Genomic DNA, 23,389 nt, shown 5'->3' on the forward strand with positions numbered 1-23,389 from the left:
TTAATACAGTGAGAGAGTGTATAAGGATGACTAGTCTTGCTCTCTCCTCTGTATGTATCTTTTGTTTTCAAGGCACTTTACTTCCATCATTGTTCTATGTCACATGGATTTGAGTCGCTCCATTATAGAAAGTTATTACATGGCGTTTTCACATTCGCCGAAATGCTTGCTTGTGATTGGTCAATAGCGCGCGTCAGAGGTCAGTTATCAGACAATAATGACCGCTGTGGGACAATAATGACCGCTGTGCGCAGCTGTTCGCAATCAAGCCCACTGACAAACACTGTTTCAGTGCAGCCAATCAGACACACCTGCCGGGCTGCCCGCGATAATAATAATCACTTTATTTGGGCTGACAGAGCCACAGAACAACTGCGATTTGTCAAATGAATTAGGTATATTGTTAGTAAGTGTGGGATATTTGTGGATATCCTGATGAAGAATGTTCTCAGTCAACCGAGGTTTGGATAATAACAAAGGTTTATTAACCAAACAGATAGTAAGTACATAGAGAGAATGGCTGAGGGCTTCCCCCAGGTGATCAGCTGAAATGACCCAGGTAAGAAGACCATGATTGTGGTCGGGAGGAGCCCTTTATAGTTCAACAAGGGGGGTGTGTGGTCCCATTTGATAGGTCAAATGGGGGGGGGGTACAGGTTTGGGGAGAAAGGGGAGGGGAATGTCTTATTCCACAGAGAGGGGGGGGCATAGGTAAGGGGATACAGGGGAGGGGAATATATTTACACGAGAACATTAGATATTATACCACAATACTCACTTTTCTTTCTTATAATGTGGGTGAGATTAATGTATAATATACTAGGGTTGTTTGGAACAGGTAAAAGTGGGGACCGATGTAATCCATCGGTTATCAGATAATGAATAAAATAGAAAATAATTAAAATAATGAAAATGTTGGCATAACAGTTTAAAATAGTATTATTTATATACATGATTCATGACATGATCGACTGGACTGCGGTCTGTGTTATTTTGATATCAGAGATGTGGGAATAGATATCACCCTTTTCTTTTATTAATCGCTCAAAATACCTATATCAATGAGTGGTCCTCAACTCTGATATCAAACAACAATTAACATAATCATTAGAAGCTATCGCTGTACAAATATCTTGGCATACCTTCAGTCGTTCATGTCGTGACTCAGGGGAGCTAATGTGATGGTTGTGCATACAGGCATCGTAATAAACCAATTAAATACATGCACTGTCTCTGTGTGGTCAGAGTGCACAGGGTGAAAACACAAAATCGTGTGCATAATTATTAGGAATAGGATTTACACATAAGCATTAACTTAGTGGCTAATGTGTACAAAAACATTTAAACAACCGTTAACCTAGTGGTTAATAAAACTAACATGATTGATTATGGGAAACTGTTCAAAATTATATATATGCACAATTTATAATGATTCTTGATGAAATTACTTAGGATCCAGTTGTATTTAACCTGAGTTTGAGTGTCACTTTCATCTGTGATTGAAAGATTGATCTTTACTTAGAATCAGGCAATTTTGTAACCTAAGTAATTCAAATGTGATGTAATGTGATCATGTGACCACTTCTTCCTTCAGCAATACATTTTAGCTCATTATTACTAACCATTGTTAATGCTTTCTCATTGATTTCTTTTCATCACATCCCTAGTTCATCGTTTTGCAGATACATACAATTGTGTGAAAAGTTTCCTGCTTGTGAAGGTATTAATCTGAATGATGTTGCGTCGTTGTTGACAAGGTGTTCTCTGTCGGTCGTGTGGCAGGGCCAAACAGTAACACATAAAAATTAAATAAATACATAACAATGTGGACACTGTGTGTTCAGAAGTCTCTTGGTTCACAGGTCTCTGATGATGTGTCTCTTGTTGACGATGCAGTCGGGAACATTCACTGGTCCATCATTCAGAGGGGGCCTACAGGAGGTCGCCGTCCGCTCCCTGTGTACCTTGTCAAGGGTCACCGGTAGCAGTCAACTATAGTGGCCTTGCAGACTCTTTTCCTGGAGCCTATGTTGTTCTCCACCACCATCACATGTCTGCCACTGTGCTCACGCTTGACCTTTATCAGGCCTTGAGACATGGCGGTAGGGTGGTCTTGAACGTGCTGTGTGGTGGTTGGTCCCCCGCTCCCCGTCATCGCGGTACCAGAGGGGCGAGGGTTTGCTGGTGTAGTGGCCTGTCTGTAGGACGCTCTCTCTCACACGGATGACAATCTTGTCATGGGAATCCACCTTGATGGTCGGGGCTTTGGTTCCCATCTGCAGGTGATGGGTTTGGTCTGCCGTGGTCTGCAGTGCCGGGGTGGAGGCCGTCAAAGGTTGATCTCCTCTTCGTCAGTGTCTCCTTGGTCAGTCTCCTTCGTGGTCCCCTGCTCCACTTTCTTGGGGATGTCTGTGGGCTGGGTTGGATGGCGGCTCTCCCACGGTTGCTGTCGTCGTCCTGGTTGTGTCCGCAGCTCCTTGGCGGCGTCCCTGGTGGTAGTATGCTGTCGTGGGTCGCTCAGGTCGCTGGGTTGTGTTCCTCCTTGCCTGGTCGCACCGTCGTTCGTGGTTCAGGTCACGCGTTGTCTCACTCGTCCTGTCCTCTCACCAATTTATGATCTGAGGATGATAAAAAACTGCCTTAGAAAACCTCCTCACATAAATGATTCAACGCCTTTCTGCTAAAGAGGAAAATCATTTAGGGTTAATTCAATTCATTGTGTAATACCATCATGCATTTGATATCGTTTGGATCCGATCTTTGCATGGAATCAGAAAATTTCTCTTTATCTTTATAATCTGTGATGTCAAATTGAAGTTGATCTTACCTTAGGATGCGTGCGATGGGTGTACCTCAGGATACTTACCTCGTCACGACTTCTCTGGCTTTCCTCACACCTCTAGTGTGCTCATCATAATTTAGCATGGGGGAAAAACATAAAATCTAGGCAGCCAGTTAATTTTGCATGAAAAACAATCATTCATTTTCTCGTCTACTCTTAAGTAGTATTATTTTAATTACCTCTAATATACCTTGTGCATTTTGATAATCATTGTGTAAATGATTATCCTGCTTTCAACTGATACAAATAATTCTAACCCTAGCTAACCTTACTGTGATGGATTTGTCCTAATAAACTAACCTACACTGTAGCACTCAACACTTTGATGACCATTGTTACTCAGCTGATAGAGTTGTGTCCTTTTTGATGTCCTGTCATACAGACCCTGTGAGTCGCTTTTGGATAAAAGTGTCAGCTAAATGATCAATGTATGTGTATACCTTGTACATTTAGATAATTGTGCTTCAATTTGTGGTTGATATTTTGCAGTCATGGAAATGTATTAGTTGTTAAAAGAATAATCATGCATGTTATTGGTTATAAGCAGAGAATAGAAGGAGGAGATTGTAAGTAAAGTTGTTTTCATCATTAATCTTTCATCTCGGGCACTTCTACTTTGTCTGGTTTTATTCAGATTTCATCTCTAATTTGTGTGCCTCTTGAAAAGAGATGATGAAAACGACTGGTTAGTTATTGTTAGTATGGGAATTAGGTAGATTTTCATGACTGCAACATCATCACCTGTGTTTATACTATATTAACTAAGTGGTTCTCTGTTGGTCCACCAAGTCTGTGGTCAGATGCAGGCATTTGCATTGCTTTGTCTCTCTTCTCCATCACCTGTGGGTTTCAAGTGCCCATCCTAAATAGTGTCTGCTATCGTCTCACAATTGATTTCCCTTTAGCTCCAAACTGCTTTGTTCTAATGTAGATTAACTCAGTCCCTTTCTGTCTCTTGATTGTCTGTTTGCTTCTTGTAAACACAATTTACATGTGGGTGTTTGGATGCAGATTTGTTTTAAATGGTCAATCGATTGTCTCTCAGCTCCACACCATCTTCGGTTGACATGCAAATTGTTGGAGTTTCAGTCTTTTGTGATACAAGTGTGTTTAAACACTGCTTTGTAATTCAATTTAGAGGTAAATCCGTCTGCCTCTCCTGATTGTCTGCTTGCTTCCTGTAAACACAAAAATATGTTAGTGACGCTTTGACTGTCTGGGTTGTGTTGATTAGAATCCTATTTAAAACTAGCTTCATGTGACTTATAATGTGTAAATTAAAGCAACATAAACACTCAAGTGATCTGAGATAGTTGTAATTTACTGTAACTGAGATGATAGTTGTGTATGTAGTTTCTACGTCAAATGTATATACTCCCTTTTCTTGACTCCTTTTGTATCACAAACAGTACTGAATTTGCAAATCTGGTATGTCATAAATGTATAGATGTAGCAGTACTGACTATCTGTATGTCATGTATGTCATATATGTCCTGATGAATTAAAAATGGGGGACCCTGATGTAAACAAGACGAAAGTCTTTCTCTGGTCTTTCAAAAACGGAGTGTGATTGTTGTCTATATGTATCTTATGTATTTATGTATTTACCCTCTGTACAGCACTTTGGTTGACACGCGTCATGTGAAATGTGCTTTATAAATAAATTTGATTGATTGATTGATTGGTCTGCATCCCCTTAACAATTTGTGTGTATTGAGCTGTACTGTATTGTACCCATTCTGCAATCTGTTAATAAAGTTTTCAATTAATCAATCAAAGCATCTATATTTATGATTTTCATACTCACCGGGGAAAGCTGTTGTGTTGACGTCGTATATTATACGTGGACTTCATATACCTCGGCCTCGGGCATATTAAACCTTACCGTTCGCCCAATGATAGTTTCATATCGCACTTTTGTATGACGTCATCAGCCCATGCGACGTTCACGCGTTGTCATTCGCCTCGGAAATAACGCTTTGCAATCCTGCATACTAGTTCCGCGAGCTCTCAATAGCCTGGAATTTACCTAAACCAGCGTTTTGTTACCGAATGAACGCGCCTGTGCATATGTGAAACGTAAACAAACTGAAACGATAAAACTATACTTCCCCAAATGGTCGTTCCCGTGGGCCGGTTTTGTTGATTCCGGAAATTACTATCCTAGTTTGTCGCGTGAACTGCACCTCAATGTTATTCTCTGTATAACGGTACTCGTCTCTCAATGCTCGGCGCGATATCAGTCGGCATATTGTGCGCATACAAACAAGACTTTAAACAGACAAAACAACAATAATACATATAAGTTAACGTGCGTGTATATCTGACTGTATTGGATCGCTGTTCGTTTAGTCGGCCAGCATCTGCTGCGACAAGGCATTTATCCCTTGATATAACTAAACATCGTTATTAAAGTCATAACGACCGAACCTGACTTCGAAATTTACCAGCGATATATTAGATTATATATACCTTTTAATCATACTCTCGGTCCCTTCGACCCGCGACTAATGTCTCGTTAAATGTACATTCACGTACTGCCGAGGCATCGCCGGTCATCTTCCCGCTATCTGTATAATCAATTTGGTTAATTCAATCCGAAATACATCGTTTTCAGGAATGGAAGAGATTGTGGGCTTAGTTTGAGGTTGAAACAATGAATATTATGACGCTACTCTGGTAATTTCTAATTATGATTCCATCAGCTTCTCGGTCCTAACTTCCCGCCTCTTTGCAAAGGAATCACAGAGCGTTTTTAACAGAGTAGCGTTTTCAAGGATATCACATCTAATAAGCCCACGTTTCTTGCCTTGTTGCCTATATTTTAGTCTGCATCAGCTAGACTTGGGTTAGCAATCCAACAACCTGTATTGTGCCCTAACTTTCGGTTTGGCAACAGCTCAAATCCGGGAATAGCACTAACAACCCATCCTCTCAGAACATCTGTGCTGATAAGGACCCAGGTACACGCGTTCCCCAGTACGATTCTCAATACAGATCAGATATATTAATGCACATTATTCTTACTCAGCCATGATCTCAATATTTGACAACATTCTGTAATATTCACCTGGCACAGAGAAAAGCGGGAAGGTTTTAATTCCTTGCCATACATTTTTGGTCGACCATCTATTATACTCACTTTTCTCTGTATAGCTGAAACAATACAGCACGCCGGTAGGACGCAAGAGTCCGTCACAAGTTCGTAGACGCCAATTGTGGGATATTTGTGGATATCCTGATGAAGAATGTTCTCAGTCAACCGAGGTTTGGATAATAACAAAGGTTTATTAACCAAACAGATAGTAAGTACATAGAGAGAATGGCTGAGGGCTTCCCCCAGGTGATCAGCTGAAATGACCCAGGTAAGAAGACCATGATTGTGGTCGGGAGGAGCCCTTTATAGTTCAACAAGGGGGGTGTGTGGTCCCATTTGATAGGTCAAATGGGGGGGGGGTACAGGTTTGGGGAGAAAGGGGAGGGGAATGTCTTATTCCACAGAGAGGGGGGGGGGCATAGGTAAGGGGATACAGGGGAGGGGAATATATTTACATGAGAACATTAGATATTATACCACATAAGTTAGCCATGTAATAAGCGGGATAATGTATAGCTTTACTCGGTCATCATCGCAAAATAATTGACCTTCACTGACGTTTAAAACACCTCGCCGAGGCGGCTCGGTATTTTAAACTACGTGTCGGTCAATTATTTTGCGACAATGACCTCGTAGCTATACATTATCCCTTACTTAATTGACACTTGAAATAATATTGCTATGGAGGCACAAATGTTTCAACCTCAATCCAACACTTTTATGATAATGGGATAATGATTATGTGTCTTTATTAGTTTTGATATGTGACATTTATACTTTTGTTCAGACTTTTTAGCTTTGATAAGTCTTTTGAATAAATTAAATGTATAACATCAAATTTAGTGAGGGGCTATTGTTTTGTATTTTTTTTTTAACACGTACATTTGTTTCAAATAAAATGTACACTTAGATATGTCAACCTCAAATACACCACAAAAAGAGCCAACTGTAGATTTTTTTGTAACTTTGTGCACAGCATACACAAAGTAATTGGTGCCCTCTACTGCCCTCTACTGACTACATGACACATTATCCATTGGAGGGGATTTGGGAAAGCAATCCTTCCTATCCTGTGTGGGTTGTACTGGGCAGCTCCTAGTGGTCAACAGTGTCAGACTGTGGTTGTACTGGGCAGCTCCTAGTGGTCAACAGTGTCAGACTGTGGTTGTACTGGGCAGCTCCTAGTGGTCAACGGTGTCAGACTGTAGTTGTACTGGGCAGCTGTACTGGGCAGCTCCTAGTGGTCAACAGTGTCAGACTGTAGTTGTACTGGGCAGCTCCTAGTGGTCAACAGTGTCAGACTGTGGTTCTACTGGGCAGCTCCTAGTGGTCAACAGTGTCAGTCTGTGGTTGTACTGGGCAGCTCCTAGTGGTCAACAGTGTCAGACTGTGGTTGTACTGGGCAGCTCCTTGTGGATCAACAGTGTCAGACTGTGGTTGTACTGGGCAGCTCCTAGTGGTCAACAGTGTCAGACTGTGGTTGTACTGGGCAGCTCCTAGTGGTCAACAGTGTCAGACTGTGGTTGTACTGGGCAGCTCCTAGTGGTCAACAGTGTCAGACTGTGGTTGTACAGGGCAGCTCCTAAGTGGTCAACAGTGTCAGACTGTGGTTGTACTGGGCAGCTCCTAGTGGTCAACAGTGTCAGACTGTGGTTGTACTGGGCAGCTTCCAGGTGTGAATGTGTGTAACTGTGTGAATGTGAAGTGAACCAGGGTGATCAAGAACATCCGTGCTCAGTGAACCTATCCTGATAAAGGTAAAAACCGTCTTCATCAACCAAATCCAATCCAATCAAATCAAATGTATTTGTAAGGCCCGACAACACACGTGAATGTCCCCATGGGCCGGACACGTCTTCTTTAAACAAGTCAAGAAGAAACATCACAATAAATCAAGAACAAAACAAAAAACACCATGAAATCCTAAATAAAATGTAAAATAAATAAATGCAACACTCCCAGACATAACCCAGCGAAGGTAAGGGAAAACTCACTAAAAACCTAGCAATAGGAAAAAAGCACCACAGACAATGTGGAGGAGAGAAACCTTAGAAGGGCCGTTCAAGGGGGCATCTCCCTTCTTAGATGTCGGTGATAGTGTTGCTATGGATGATCGATGGGTGGAGAATAAGCAACTGGGGTACATAAGAACATTTTGAAAGATTGAAAATAGAATAGAGCTAATAACGGATCCATTTGAGGTCACGTAGAGAGGATCCAACAATGTATCACTTGGATGACACGTAAATGTTAAATGGCTGCATTTATATAGCACTTTTATCCAAAGCGCTTTACAATTTTGTTCCTCACATTTTACCCATTCACTCACACATTCACACACCAACGGCAGAGGCGACCGTGCAAGGTGCCAACCTGCTCATCGGGAGCAATTAGGGGTTAAGTGTCTTGCTCAAGGACACTTCGACACGCTGCCCGGGAGAAGCGGGAATCGAACCAGGAACCTCCGGATTACCAGACGACTGCTCTACCTCCCGAAGCCACTGTCACCCCCAACACGTCTGTGTTGTAAAGTTACTCTCCAAAAACCTTTTCTTTAAAGCTGAATCCTACTTTACTACAGGAAACTAAACTCCAACAGCTTCCATGTCCCTTGGAAACTATTACTGCACTGTCTGACGGTGCAGAAGTGTTTTTATCTCCCTGCCTCTCAAGTAGCCGTGTGGGAATAGCAGCATAAAGCAGAGAACACCTCCCATTAATCTGAATGGGGCCACAGAAACCTGAGGTCACATTGTACATTATGCCTTGATGGACGCGCCCAAAGAACCCTTCACCATTTTAGTGCTGTGTAGTCTTAAAGGGATAGTTCACATTTTTGGAATCCTAGCACTATTTCTCAGGGACCAATTGTGTCCTTTCTTAGCACAATCCATGCTGTTCCTCATACTAGCTCCGGATAGTTAGCCGCAAAGTCAATTGGGTCGAGCTGCTGTCTACTCTTGCTGAAATGTACATCATAGTGCACACAAAGTAGATTTCAGTGAGCTTCGGTCAGCTTGTAAAGACAGGAGCTCGACCCCATTGACTGGTTTGTGAATAACTATCTGTGGGTTTGGGAGGGTAAACTCAGCGTGGAATAAATGTAACGTTTGCGTTCGCACGTACAGCCCCTGATTGTAGCCCCCATATGTGCAGTTATGGTCCAGTGCATGTGTGAGTTTATGGGGCTTATGAGGACTCTTTATGGTTAGGGGTCCAAAAATCTGAATGATCCCATTAAAACGAAAGAGCACTGATGCAATGAAATACGTATAAGACGGTATATTTGAAAGTATTATTCTCCATCTCTATAACATGTATAAGACGGTATATTTGAAAGTATTATTCTCCATCTCTATAACATCAAATCTAATCACAAACACACTTTCCGGGGATTTTTCTACATTCAATTCTGTCTCTGATTTTTACCAGTTTCAACCTTTCCAGGTTCACGAAATTGGTTTATCTAACATCCCTTTCCTTTCTACCAGCCTCACACACTAATGCAGATGACCTAGACTACTTTAAACCAGTCTCACACTAGTGCAGATTACCTAGACTACTTTCTACCAGTCTCACACTAGTGCAGATTACCTAGACTACTTTAAACCAGTCTCACACTAGTGCAGATTACCTAGACTACTTTATACCAGTCTCACAGTAATGCAGATTAACTAGACTACTTTCTACCAGCCTCAGAGTAAAGACTACTTTCTGAACTCAGGCAAGTGGAGCAAGTGGGGGATTGATAACATTAATAAGGAGTAACCCCCCCCCCACGAAATGACAAATATCGAATGTAGTGCAAACGTGCAAGAAAGGTCCATTGTAAACAATTGGAACTCAGCCGACTTGCTTGAATTGACATTTCCCTTTTTAGTTTCTTTTGTAGGAAACGAAATGCTAGTTCCCGCCCGGTTTCGAACCGGGGACCTTGCGCGTGTGAGGCGAACTTGATAACCACTACACTACAGGAACTGCTCTGGCATTATTTTTGATTGAGAAAAAAGCGGCTTATCAAAACAATACACGAAATAAGCAGTATTGTGTCAGCGATTAACCTTACAAAAGAGAGTTCAATAGCTTGTTCTGGAGTTGCCCAGGGTCCTGGAGAAGGTTTTAGAATTCCTTAACAATTCATTAATTAAATTTTGGTCCTGTCCTTGGCCCTCCTTGCCTAAGATTTTACTGTAACGGTTCATAAAATGTCCAACAATAAATGTCCTTTAAGGCGACGTGTCCACAGTTGACGTTTTTTTCAAGACGGACCGCTTTGAAAATCAAAACTATGCATGCTCAGAGCGTTTCCAGAGCGTCTCGTGACTCCCACGGCTCCGCCACTTGCTCGATTTTGATTGTTCGGTCGAAAAAAGTGACCTTGATGAGCGGCGCTCCTCTCCAAAAGTTGAACTATTTTCAACTTTATGCGCTGGGAGCGCTCCGCCCAAAAACGCTAGCTGCCGAGAGCGCTAAAACGTGAGGCGCGGCGCTGGGAAAAGGAGCGCGCCTGTCGCGTCTTTAGCATAGAAATTAATGACAGAAAGGAGCTGGCAACTCATAAAAAGCTGGCTGTGGACACGTCGCCTAATCCTCCTTTTCCTGTTGTCGTGATTCTCAGAGTAATAGACAGGCTAAATGAAACATAAGGAAGAACACAAATGACAAATATCTAATGTAGTGCAAACGTGCAAGAAAGGTCCATTGTAAACAATTGGAACTCAGCCCACTTGCTTGAATTGACATTTCCCTTTTTAGTTTCTTTTGTAGGAAACGAAATGCTAGTTCCCGCCCGGTTTCGAACCGGGGACCTTAAGGGTGTGAGGCGAACGTGATAACCACTACACTACAGGAACTGCTCTGGCATTATTTTTGATTGAGGAAAAGCGGCTAATCAAAACAATACACAAATAAGCAGTATTGTGTCAGCCATTAACCTTACAAAAGAGAGTTCAATAGCTTGTTCTGGAGTTGCCCAGGGTCCTGGAGAAGGTTTTAGAATTCCTTAACACTTTGAGTGCCAGCGACGAGAATTCTCGTTAGTTCATGCCAACCGACGAGAAATCTAGTTTTTAATCGTTATTTTTTTTATTATCGATTTCCATTCATTTTTCATCAATCTAGCCTCACGTTACCAGTGGGGATCTGTCTGAGCTCGAACAGGGAAAATACCGCCCCTATCGTCTCTCCGGATGGTATTGCACCCCATTGGATTGGACTGAATGAAATGGTTGGGGAAAAAAGAGTCCGGATTCCACATTTTACTTGTCAGGCATGTAATCCGAGCCTATTGCAGTCATCGCCCACCATCAGAACAGCGTGGAATATGTCTTTCGACCACCCAGCGTTGGATCAATAAACGCGATCGATATTTGGAATAGCGATCAGGAATTGGAATAATATTTTTGGAGAACATCTGATCTGAGGTAAGGAATCTATTTTACCAGTCTTGGGATAATCAGAGCTGTTTTCACCTATATATCAACGTGTCCCATATGTGTGTGTGGCTGTGAGTGTGTGCGTGCTGATCAGGAAATAAGATAATAGATTTTTCAGCCCGCTTCTATAGCGTGCATAAGTACACATATACTATCGATAATCTAGCGTTTATTTGAAAACGATTCATAAATAGGCCAAAAAATTACAACGTGTTTTGTGTATTACAGTAAAGCGTGATTTGTGCAGAATTTTTTTTTTCTTTGTGAAAGTTTCAAAAAACTTGCGTTTTTCAAAATGGTATAAAACGGAAATGAACCGATTAAAAAACAATGCGTTTCGACAATATTGACTGCAAACAAGTCATTGATAAGCGACGGCCGTATTAGACACATAGCCATAATTTAAGATATAGTTTATGCGTTCACAAATGTGAGCGCTCTGTCATTGAATAGAGCGTTGGCACTCAACGGGGTATCTAGGACTGGCACGGCTGGCACGGAAAGTGTTAACAATTAATTATTTTAATTTTGGTCCTGTCCTTGGCCCTCCTTGCCTACGCTTTTACTGTAACTGTCCCTAAAATGGCCAACAATAAATGTCCTTTAACCCTCCTTTTCCTGTTGTCGTGATTCTCAGAGTAATAGACAGGCTAAATGAAACATAGGGAAGAACACAAGTTGCCACCCCGCTGCTCTCCTCCTGTGTTTGCCTCTCATCAAATGCTACCATTAATATTTGATAGACAGCTCGTCGTGTCGGAGCACTCGTGTCGGTGTGAGAGCAGAGGGAGGAGAGATAAGAGGCTAACGCTTGGCTGCAGGCAGCCACTGATTGGGAAATGAGAGGAGTCAATCAGCGGGTCATTCCTCGGATCCCTGTGCTGGCGACGAGGATTAGAGACGACTGCTCCGTTTGGTTATTGTGATTAGAGACTCACACCCCTTCCTGACAGGCAGCGACGCGAGCGAGCGTGATTGCGAAAATGATTAAAATGTATTCGTTTCAATCAGACTATCCTGACCTACCGCGAGCGACAGCGAACTGAGCGGCGATGTCGCTCCCCCCTCAAATATTCGCTCGCTGTGTCTCTAGTTGAGCGATTACGCGGCCGAGTCCCGCCCCTAAACACTTTTTATTGGTCGAGAATCGCAGGCTGCTTCCCCCGTGTGCTTCCAGGTAAATACACACACACAGACACACTCGGACAAGCGCCGCGTCATATCAGGACAGTGTCGCGCGCGATTTCGTCTCCAGTTTGCTCGCTCGCTGCCTGTCAGGAACCGATGTCACTCAGACTTGTTGAGGTTGTTGGCATTCGGTGACTTTGTGAAGCAATCCTAGAATTGGAAACCACAGCAGAGAGCAGCGTTTTCAGTAGTTACTAGTATTAACGCCGTACTATTATCCCTTTCACTGCCACACTACCAAACGGTTAACCCTTTCACTACGACAATACAGAAGGTCAACCCTTTTCCGGCCACACGACACAAAGGGTTAACCCTTTCACTACCACACTACAGAAGGTTAACCCTTTAATCCTTCTGTAGTGTGGTAGTGAAATTATAGTAATAATAAAGGGGACCTACGACGCCCAATTTTTGTAAATATTAGTGAATATGAACAACTCTCTCCCAAGAGTGCTGGAACTCAAATGTGTGATGTGATCAGGTATCTGATGCTGCTCCCTAGGTAAATATGACACTGAGGCCTCCCAGGAGTATTGTTATGGACATTTAGACATGTCATATGTTCAGAATATGTCATCTTGTCTTTTTCTTTGTTGTCTTTTGTTTCATATCAATCTTGTGTCAGATACGAAACCCATCTTTGTTTTCATTTTGTCACACTAAGTACAATTTAAGTGGTTTCACTTCAACACAAATTTAGTATACTTTCTGAATTGCTTGTTTTTATAGAAAATATATGTGTCATCCTATTATATAATTTGTACAGCTTACTGGGCATGTTCATAGCTCTGTTTAAATACATATTCTCTGTACAGCCTCGACTAGTTAATATAGTTTGACTAGTGTACAGCTACTCAGGCAATAGGGCAAACATTCGAACACAGTGTTCTTTAAACAACAACTCAAGGCCCAGGACAGCTCGACTTAGATACGACATATTCCCGGGAAAACCATTTTTGTCCTTGTCTCCACTCTCCAGTCTTGTGTCAGACACGACTAAACCCCTGAACCCATCTTTGTTTTCATTTGTCATTCCAAGCTGGTGTATTTAATTGTATGTCTGACGAGAGCTTTTTCTCACTTTCTGGCCAGAAGCTTGTGTTACACTTGATTGTAAACTGAGGATACTTTATGTGGCTACAGAAAATAAACTACTATCTGAATTTCTACAGTTCACCGTCTTGGCTCCTTTAAAATATAACAGTATACAGGTACATATTCTGTTTCGAACTGAGAACACTACTATAGTATATAAAGCTCATTTGGGTAAAAAAAAAAGAAGACAAACATTCAGTGGATCCACAAAATCAGTCTCCCATGCATTGTCTATGGAGCAGCTCCAGACTTTATACCTGATGACGTCACAAGTCGGAGTCTTCTCTGGTTTAACTTGACCAGGCTGTGGAAATAACATGTTGGACTCCATCATGTCAGTGACCAGTGTTTCCCTTTACGCTTTGGTGATCAAACTGGAACAGTCCCAATGAAAACGCTGACAGGGTAAAATGAGAAGCAGTGTGTAACCCTAAAATAAACAGACCAACACCTATGTGACCACTCAGGTGACATGTCAGGACACATCACTGGCTGTTACCCAGTGTGTGTGTGCGTGCGTGTGTGTGTGTGTGTGTGTGCACGTGCATGTGTGGGCCTCTCTTAAAGACACTCGTCAGTCGTACTTTCTCTTGTTAAACACCAGATTGGGGTTGTGACCTCTGTGGTGGAAATGGACTGTTTCTTGATAATTATACTGTGTCCAAGAGCCAAGCCAAACCAAGACAAGCCTAAACATGACATGACATGTGCCTTTAAGTGCAAACAGACTAGAAGTAGGTGCCGTTCCCCATGTATGCTAATGTGGGGGGGTTCACGTCTTTGGTAATATCCTCATGTAAATATCTATGTATACCCATATCCCATACAGAACATTTTTTATAAGAAACACACAGTTTCTGCCTTCAGATAGTTTTACAAGATATATGTTTTATGCCTTCAGATATAATTTAATATAGCCTATTATTAATACTAGTATATGTTAGATTACTGGTTGTCCAGCCATTCATGAGATTCTCTAAACCCCTTGTTAGAAATGCATATATGGATTTAGATGAATATCTTTTCTATATGAGTAATGATTGGTAGAGGTTTTAACAGAGAGATATTCAAACTTCCAACAAGGCCGGTTGTAGCAACTAGATTTCAATTGTACCTTGCTATATTCACTTTTTTATAATACTTTGCTTATTCACTGTTTATACCTTATTCACTTTTTATAATAAATACCGTCAAAAGTGTTTAATCTCTTTTATCTTTAATTATCTTATTACAACTTTCACGTATCCAAGTTTAAAACGTGACAGTGTCAGCCTTAAAAACAACATCCTGCATTAGTGCATTCTGCTCTTGTTTCTAGCCAGAACAATACAGTATAGATGTTCCTACGTGTTGGTCCCTGGACCTTCATCACAATATTTAAGAAAAGTTTGTCAAACAAATTAATGATTGTGATGCTGAGGAGAGCAGTGAGTAGGATCCTGTTTTTCCAATAATTTGGGAGTGGGAGTGATGTGCTGTCAGGGGGACCAAACCAGATACATAAGGTCTGGTTGTAGACTAGGAGTGTACATAGGGTCTGGTTGTAGACTAGAAGTGCACAGTTTAACTCTCACCACTAGATGGGGGTATGACATTATGCCTTTTCCACTGAGTGGCTGGAAGTCACAACTGGAACTGCAAGACTGATTATCTTTTATTTATTCCACTATTTTACTCTGTCCATTCTATTTAACTCTTTTATTACAGGTTCTAAACGATCAGGTATTGAACTGTGTGGGTATCAGTAAATGTATCAGACAGGAAGAAAGACTGTCAGGTTTTAAAACTGTGTGGGGGGAGGACCCAGGCCTAGTACTGCGCCCTGAGAGAGGGAACTATGCGCCCTGAGAGGGAGGTTCGAAGGGTCAAAGTGGAAGGAAGGAAGACTGTCAGGCTTTAAACTGTGGATATCAAACAGGGAGACTGTCAAACAGTCATTCAGAACTATTTTTATCGCACTGCACTATTGCACAATTTTACTCTGTCTATTCTATTTGACTTTTTATTATTGTCTATTTAAAAAAAAAAACTGCCATAGAATGAAACCATAAACAAGGTGGCCTATATTGGGATGTCAGATCCTAATAATATGATTTTATACGTCTGCATTTTATGTGCCTGTCTTTTTTTCCTGCTTTGAAGCACTTTTTGAACTGCAATTCTTGTATGAAAGATGCTATACAAATACAGTTCATTATTATTATCTTTGGAAAATGAACTTCTGAATAGAATAAAAAATGACTTTCCATACATATCAATGTGAACCAGTATAATAGCTATGCATCATGATTTAGGTTAGTGTACACTACATCATCGATACATATATGTGTGTGTGTGTATATGTATTGCAGGACTGAAAGATTGCACAAGTGATGCTCAGAAATTGCACACAACAAACTCCTACTCAACAAAAAACAAAACCATCTTTAGAGTTAGTTATGCAGCAGACCGTTTGATCAAAGTTTTTTTTTCCTCTTTTGTTATGACTCACATAATTAATTACCCGGTGCTTCAGCAGAAACAGTGATGCAAGATTCATACGTCTCACACTCCTGATTTACACCCCTGCGTTCCCAAAAGACTCACAGCTGCACACCGGTCAAAAGCGGACTGGAAGTTACATGTGGGCCCGACTACCCCATAGTGTAAATGAATAGTAGCCTCACTACACACACTGTCACCATTGATCAACCAAATCAAAGGCATTTCTACGTCTGGATCGCAGTGTATCATCTTATGCCAGTGCATTGGGTTAATTGGGTACCCAAACCAGATACATTTGTGGCAAAAAAAATTCCCCGCCAAGGGGGTCCTGAGATCTGAGAGCATGTGAACAGACCACCTGTGGGGCTTTCATTGCCATTTCAATATCATTCATGTCAAGGCCCCTGTGCTTCTCTTAATACAACTTGAGTCGAGAGAAGATGTTTCAAAAGCTCTACCAAATCCAAACAGAGACACGGGGGCGTCTTGTGGCAAGCTTTTTTTCCTCCTCTCTCTCTCTCTCTCTGTGACAAACCGAAAAGCGAGGGTCCCTAAAATGCTCTTTCAATGCTAGTATACGTCCATCAAAAGCGCACAAGGGTTGCAAACTGGGTGGGTGTTTAGGGGAGAGAGAACCTTGGCAGATCAGACAGCCACTTCTAACTATGCGCCACCTTTATTCTCAGCTGTTTAAAAAAAGAAAGATCAAAGTTTCCCCGAGATGAAAAGGAGCCGTTCCCTGCGTTTAAGACTCCATTCACTCTGGTCCCTCTTTCACTGAAATTAAGAAAGCCGTCCCCTCGGCAGGCCCCTGAAGAGGACTTTTAACAATTATGGAGACCCCCCCCCCCCCCCCCACAGCTCCAAACCCCTGCCTCTAATTACCGGGAGTCTTGATGGTTAAAAGGGTTCCCTTTTAGACGCAGGGTCTCTCTAGAAAAGCTGCCATCCTCAACACGGTGACCACAAGGAGCCACAGAACAGAGATCTATAGGAGACATGACTCACTGGTTAAAACACCATAAGAGGAGTTACACACAACTTTTGAGATTTATCAAATGTTTTATTGTCAAAATAAAGGCCATATTTGTTTTTTTAGTTTTCTTCCACAAAAGAGACATCTACACTTTGTACAGATTTACAATAGCTTATAAATTTTTCTTTTGTACACAAATATACACGTTTGTACATAACCATTATATAAATACATTTTTTGAAATTACAAAAAAAAAAAAAAGCAACAACAACAACAACAACACAAAAAAAATAAAGAATGACCAGTACAACATTTGGGCACTATTTAAGGCTTAATTTAAACCATCTTTGATATTGTGATTGAATGATACAATGCTGTCTTTGCCTGGCATCATGGTAGAATGGTTAACAAATCCAAAGTTCTTTGTGTGTGAAGCAAGTTATTAGGACCAACGTTGGTGTTTCTTACAACAAGGTAATGCCCATAGTTTGCGTATAAAAGCTTCATCCCTCCTAATAATAATGCATATGAACGGGGGAGGAATAATTAACCTGTTAATGCCAGGTGCATTGTTTCAACCAGTTCACCGACAGCCCTCCTGTGCAGAGGGGCCATCAACAGTTCATTACTATGCTAATTGCTAAGCAGGGGAGTGATAATGGTTATCTCCCCCCCCCACACAAACAATTAGCAGTCCGCTTAAATTAAGCTTTATTTTTTTTTAATTTTTTTTTGTAAAGTTTGTTTTCAAACCTGCGACAATGGCATCTGTTTGGGGCAAGACCCGGAGCTGGCGGTGCCCGACCTCCACGTCAGGCCGGTGCTCACGTCGCTGTACAGGGAGCCGCCGCCGGTGCCTTTGCTCCGCCAGCAGCAGCGCGTACAGAAGGTCCGCCACGACTCCAGGGTCTTCCCGGACCAGATCCACACGCCCGACGTGATGCCCACCAGAAGGCACATGAAGTACTTGAGCATGAACACGGCGTAGTCCGGCGTCCTGCGCTCTCGCTCCAGCACGCAGGAGTTGCAGTTGTGCGTGATCTCCCAACTCTGCCGGTTGTGCTGCTCGTAGAAGTAGCAGGCGACGATGACGGTGGCGGGCACCGTGTAGAGCACCGTGAAGACGCCGATGCGGATCATCAGCTTCTCCAGCTTGTCCGTCTTCATGGTGCCCCCTTGTTTGATCACGCTGCGTATCCGGAACAAGGACACGAAGCCGGCCAGGAGGAACATGGTGCCGATGAACAGATAGATGACCAGCGGCGCCAAGACGAAGCCGCGCAGGTTGTCCAGGTTCTGGTTGCCCACGTAGCAGATGCCCGCCACCGAGTCGCCGTCCACCGAGCTCAGGGCGAGCACCGCGATGGACTTCATGCTGGGGATGAGCCAGGCGGCCAGGTGGAAGTACTGGGAGTAGCTGGCGATCGCCTCGTTGCCCCACTTCATCCCCGCCGCGAGGAACCAGGTGAGCGACAGGATCACCCACCAGATGGAGCTGGCCATGCCGAAGAAGTAGACGAGCAGGAAGACCACCGTGCACAGCGCCGGGCCGGTGGTCTCGTAGTGGACGTGCTCCGCGTCGTACTCCCGGTTGCACGCCACCTGCTCGTGCCCGGCGACCAGGCGCACGATGTAACCCACGGACACGAACATGTAGCAGGCGGAGAGGAAGATGATGGGCCTCTCGGGGTACTTAAACCGCTCCATGTCGATCAGGAACGTGGCGACGGTGGCGAAGGTGGACACGAAGCACAGCACGGACCACAGGCCGATCCAGAAGGTGGTGAACGTGCGCTCGTCGTGCGTAAAGTACGGGTTGTGGCACGGCATGGCGCAGTTGGCGATCTGGCCCGTCTTCACCCGGTTGTAGAGCGGGTGTCGGTCCGTGTCCACCGGCACCATGGGGGTGAGGCACTTGCAGCCCTGCAGCTCGCAGGGAGGGGGCCCCCCCCCCCGCCGGGGGCTTGTGTTTACTACCCGGCACGTTGGGTCGATTGTTGTTATTATTGTGTCCGGGCTTATTATTATTATTCTTATTGTACGTGTTCACCGCCTTCCCGGGGTAGCCGGTGGGTTTGGGGAGGACCGGCGACACCGTGGTGGAGGAGTCGGTCCTGTTGTAGTCCATGCACAGGGTGTCCGGGTTGCCCTGCACCGGCAGCAGGTCGCACTTCATCCGGTCCGGCCACGGGAAGCCGTACTGCCGCATGAGGGGCGCGCAGCCCGCCCGGGCTCTCTCGCACACGCTGCGGCACGGCGGCAGCGGCTTCTTGTAGTCCTCCAGGCAGATCGGCGTGTACATGCTGCACAGGAAGAAGCGCAGGTCCGGCGAACACTGGATCTCCACCAGGGGCCAGAACTGGTGCACCTCCAAGCCCGCCTCGTCCTGCGTGTCGTGGTTGAACTGGTTGGGCATGTAGGTGTAGTTGTAGCCGATGCCTTTGCACAGAGGCACCGCGATCTCCTGGCAGGTGATCTCCTTGGCCGCCGCGGTGCCGCTGGATCGGGGTACGACGAGGGCGAGTGACAGCAGCAGGTAAATCCCCAACAGGTCGTACTCCATCCTCTGGCGCGGCGTCGTATTATTATCCCGATCTCCCTGCTTTTAGGTGGGAAAACCTCTTAGACTGGTGTTTTGTCTCTTGACGAGAGTCCCCCCAGTCAAATAATTAGATCTTGTCCAGCGAGCCCCCCATCTCGCTTTACTGATCTGGCACACGCGGAGTTGCGTGCAATTTGCAAAGCCGTGTTTACTTTCAGCGGAGGAGGAGGAGGAGGAGGAGGGGGAGAAAATAGCCTGCAGGCGAGCAGTCAAGATGGCTGAGGAAAAGGGGAGAGAGAATCCACCTAATAATAATAATAATAATAATAATAATAATAATAATAATAATAATAACAATGGAAAAGCCTTCTGTATATCCTCCTCGATAAGAGAGCCTCTCGTATAGACCGGCCTGCACGTTCTTCTTCTCCCGTCACAACAAGTAGCGCTTGTGAGCATAGCCTGTGCGTTGCCTTCTTCTTTCTTCAAAACACCGCGACTACATTCGTTCTGCGCGTCGCCCTGTTTCCCATCCAAACCGTGCTGCGCTCGGCGCCGCGGTGCGTATTTATACCGGAGGCGGCGGCGCCACGCCCCCCCCGCGCCCGCTCCTCTAATCGCAACACAGCAGGGGCGGGTACTAGTATGGGGATAAGTCAATCAAAGTTTTTTTCTGAAAGATGTTTTGTTATAGTAGCATAATATACTCGTTTTGTTATTGCGTTGCCTAGGGGATATTATATTTATACCCAAATGCCCTGAATTATGTTACATTCGAAATGAAATTAACATTTCCCAACGCCTATACCTCAGGATGCATCTCGCAAAAAATAATAAGCTCCCTGTTGTAGGTTTATAGATATTATAGAGTCACCTTTATACAAATGTCTAACAGTGCTAGAATATTAAGTATGTTACACATGCGCGCCACGCCACCACGCACACACCGTGATTCCTCCCCTATCATAGTGGCACCTCCCTAAATTGGTTAATTTGCGCACGATAAGGCTCCCCGGCGAGTTGTCTGTCTTTGTGGAAAAGGCTGTTTTATTTTTCAAATGAGGTGCTAATGTTTCCTTTAACGCTTCACGCAGGAGCAGCGGGAGGCGAGAGGGACAAACAGAGAGCGGTGACCAGCGGCAGAGCAGAGATTATAATAAACTTCTTCTCCTCGAGATTACTTCCTCTCGTTTACTTTGGGGAGGGGGGGGGGGGTGGGGGGGGGGGGGGGGGGGTAAATTCCGATACCTGAAAATTAATTAATCAATGTGCTTTTGGTAATATGTTACCTTAAAAATGTGAATTTTGACTTATTCACTATCAACAATTGTACAATTGTGCACTGATACATGATCAATAAACACCCCAGGCTGTATATCTCAAGACTTGAAGACTAAACCGTTAATACATTGTTTACAGCTTGTTATTATATTATTATTATTATTATTATTATTATTATTATTATTATTATTATTATTATTATTATTATTATTATTATTATTATTATTATTATTATTATTATTATTATTATTATTATTATTATTATATTATTATTATTATTATTATTATTATTATTATTATTATTATTATTATTATTATTATTATTATTATTATTATTATTATTATTATTATTATTATTATTATTATTTTTATTATTATTATTATTATTATTATTATTATTATTATTATTATTATTATTATTATTATTATTATTATTATTATTATTATTATTATTATTATTATTATTATTATTATTATTATTATTATTATTATTATTATTATTATTATTATTATTATTATTATTATTATTATTATTATTATTATTATTATTATTATTATTATTATTATTATTATTATTATTATTATTATTATTATTATTATTTTATTTTTTATTTTTGGCCATCTTGGTCTATATATGAATATGATCACTCACTGTTTGTCTTGTAAGCCCATATGGGCTGGGCATACATCTGTATGTAAGACACACACAAAAAAAATCTATCTATCTAATAGAATGGCAAAGACAAGCAGTTGTTGAAAACCAATGTTCAGGTTTATACTGTTCTAAAAAGACCCAGGATGTGATTACAACATCTGTTTTCAAACTTGATATTACATGTACTTTCACCAGAGAGAAGACTATATATCTCTGTGAATATATTCATGACATACGCACACGCACACACACATGCGCACACACACATGCGCACACACACGCACACACGCACGCACGCACACACACACACGCACACACACACACACACACACGCACGCACACACACACACACACACACACACTACAATCTCAATAGTTTGTCCAAAGTCCAAGTTCCTGCAATGTTTTTGGATGCTGCTGCAGGGCGTGATGTAATAATAACGTCTGCCCCCCAGTCTCCCAGCACATAGTAAGTGGGGGGGGGGGGGTCTGCTTATAGTTTAAAGTTGAGTGGTATTGTGTTTGGAGGGGAGCCAGAGGTCTTTATCACGTGAGGCAGCTTTAAACACAGTAGATCCACTGGATGAATAAAACAACACACGCTCAGAACCCACTAGACACGGCACACACACACCACACACACCTGTGTCTGCGTGGCACGGAGACAGCGGAGTGATTAAATTGGGTCCGACCCGGGAGATAAGGACAGTGCTCTCTCCTAATGGCTGTTTGCTTTTGATTAGGAGACACAGCCAAAGCCGTGCCATGAAGACGTGTGTGTATGTAGGTGTGTGTGTAGGTGTGTGTGTGTCTGTGTGTGTGTGTGTGTGTGTGTGTGTAGGCTTGTGTGTCTGTGTGTGTGTGTAGGCGTGTGTGTAGGCGTAGGTGTGTGTGTGTAGGCGTGTGTGTGTGCGTGTGTGTGTGTGTGTGTGTGTGTGAAGGAGGAGGAGGTGGTGCTATTTTCACAATAATAATAATCTCACCCGTATTAAAGATGTGTGAGAAGGAACACATTATGAAAAGGAGAGAGGGCAAGGTGCTATATAGTCACAGTGTGGGAGACGGAGGAACGAAGGAAGGGAGGGAGGGAGGGATAGATGAAGGAGGGAGAGAGAGAGAGAGAGAGAGAGAGAGAGATAATGATTTACTCGTATGAAGTCCACTGTTCTCCCCGTTGGGCACGGCACAGTCGGTACTATAGTTACTCAGTGTTGGAGAGAGAGATCACGAGAAAATACCTGGTGGAACGGAGAGAGGAACACCCCCCCCCCCCCCCCCCCCCCCCTCTCTCTGAAGAAAGGAATACCATCAAGTGCGTCTGCGTGCCGGATCTGAGACCGATGGCGAGAGGGAGATATATATGCTAATGTAAACTTTATCTTGTAGAAAAGGCAAAAGCTTGGAGGAGATTTAACCAATCTGCTGGATACAATTCCAAGAGCCTCAGTGGCATTTAGTGGGCTCGCGCGAACCCGGGGGCTGCTTGTTAAGACTTCATTAGCCCTGTTTGCACAGGCCTTCTCTCTCTCTCCCTCCCTCCCTCTCCCTCCTCCTCTCCCTCCCCCTCTCTGTCTCTCTCTCTCTCCCTCTCTCTCTCTCTCTCTCTCTCTCTCTTTCTCTCTGGAGGAGGGCTCCCCGGGCCCTGGCCTTAGCCCCACTATAGACACTCCATATGGGGTTTGTTTGTTCAGAGCTAGCCTGGTAATCACTTTCAGGTGGGGCTGGAGAGAGAGAGAGAGAGAGAGAGAGAGAGAGAGAGAGAGAGAGAGAGAGAGAGAGAGAGAGAGAAATGAC

At 43.2% G+C, this 23,389-nt stretch overlaps 1 protein-coding gene across 1 annotated transcript; it reads right to left on the reverse strand.

Annotated features, from left to right (window-relative positions):
* Nucleotides 1-17,207: 17,207 nt before the first annotated feature.
* LOC311238110 (frizzled-8-like) lies at nucleotides 17,208-20,184 on the reverse strand. Its single transcript, XM_084326098.1, is given in 2 exon segments — nucleotides 17,208-19,058; nucleotides 19,060-20,184. Coding segments are annotated over 2 exon segments (1,815 nt in total). The 5' UTR covers nucleotides 19,681-20,184; the 3' UTR covers nucleotides 17,208-17,864.
* Between the last annotated feature and the right edge of the window lie 3,205 nt (nucleotides 20,185-23,389).

The sequence above is a fragment of the Notolepis coatsorum genome (assembly GCF_963971535.1).
Source record: "Notolepis coatsorum genome assembly, chromosome: 12".
NCBI lineage: Eukaryota > Metazoa > Chordata > Actinopteri > Aulopiformes > Paralepididae > Notolepis > Notolepis coatsorum.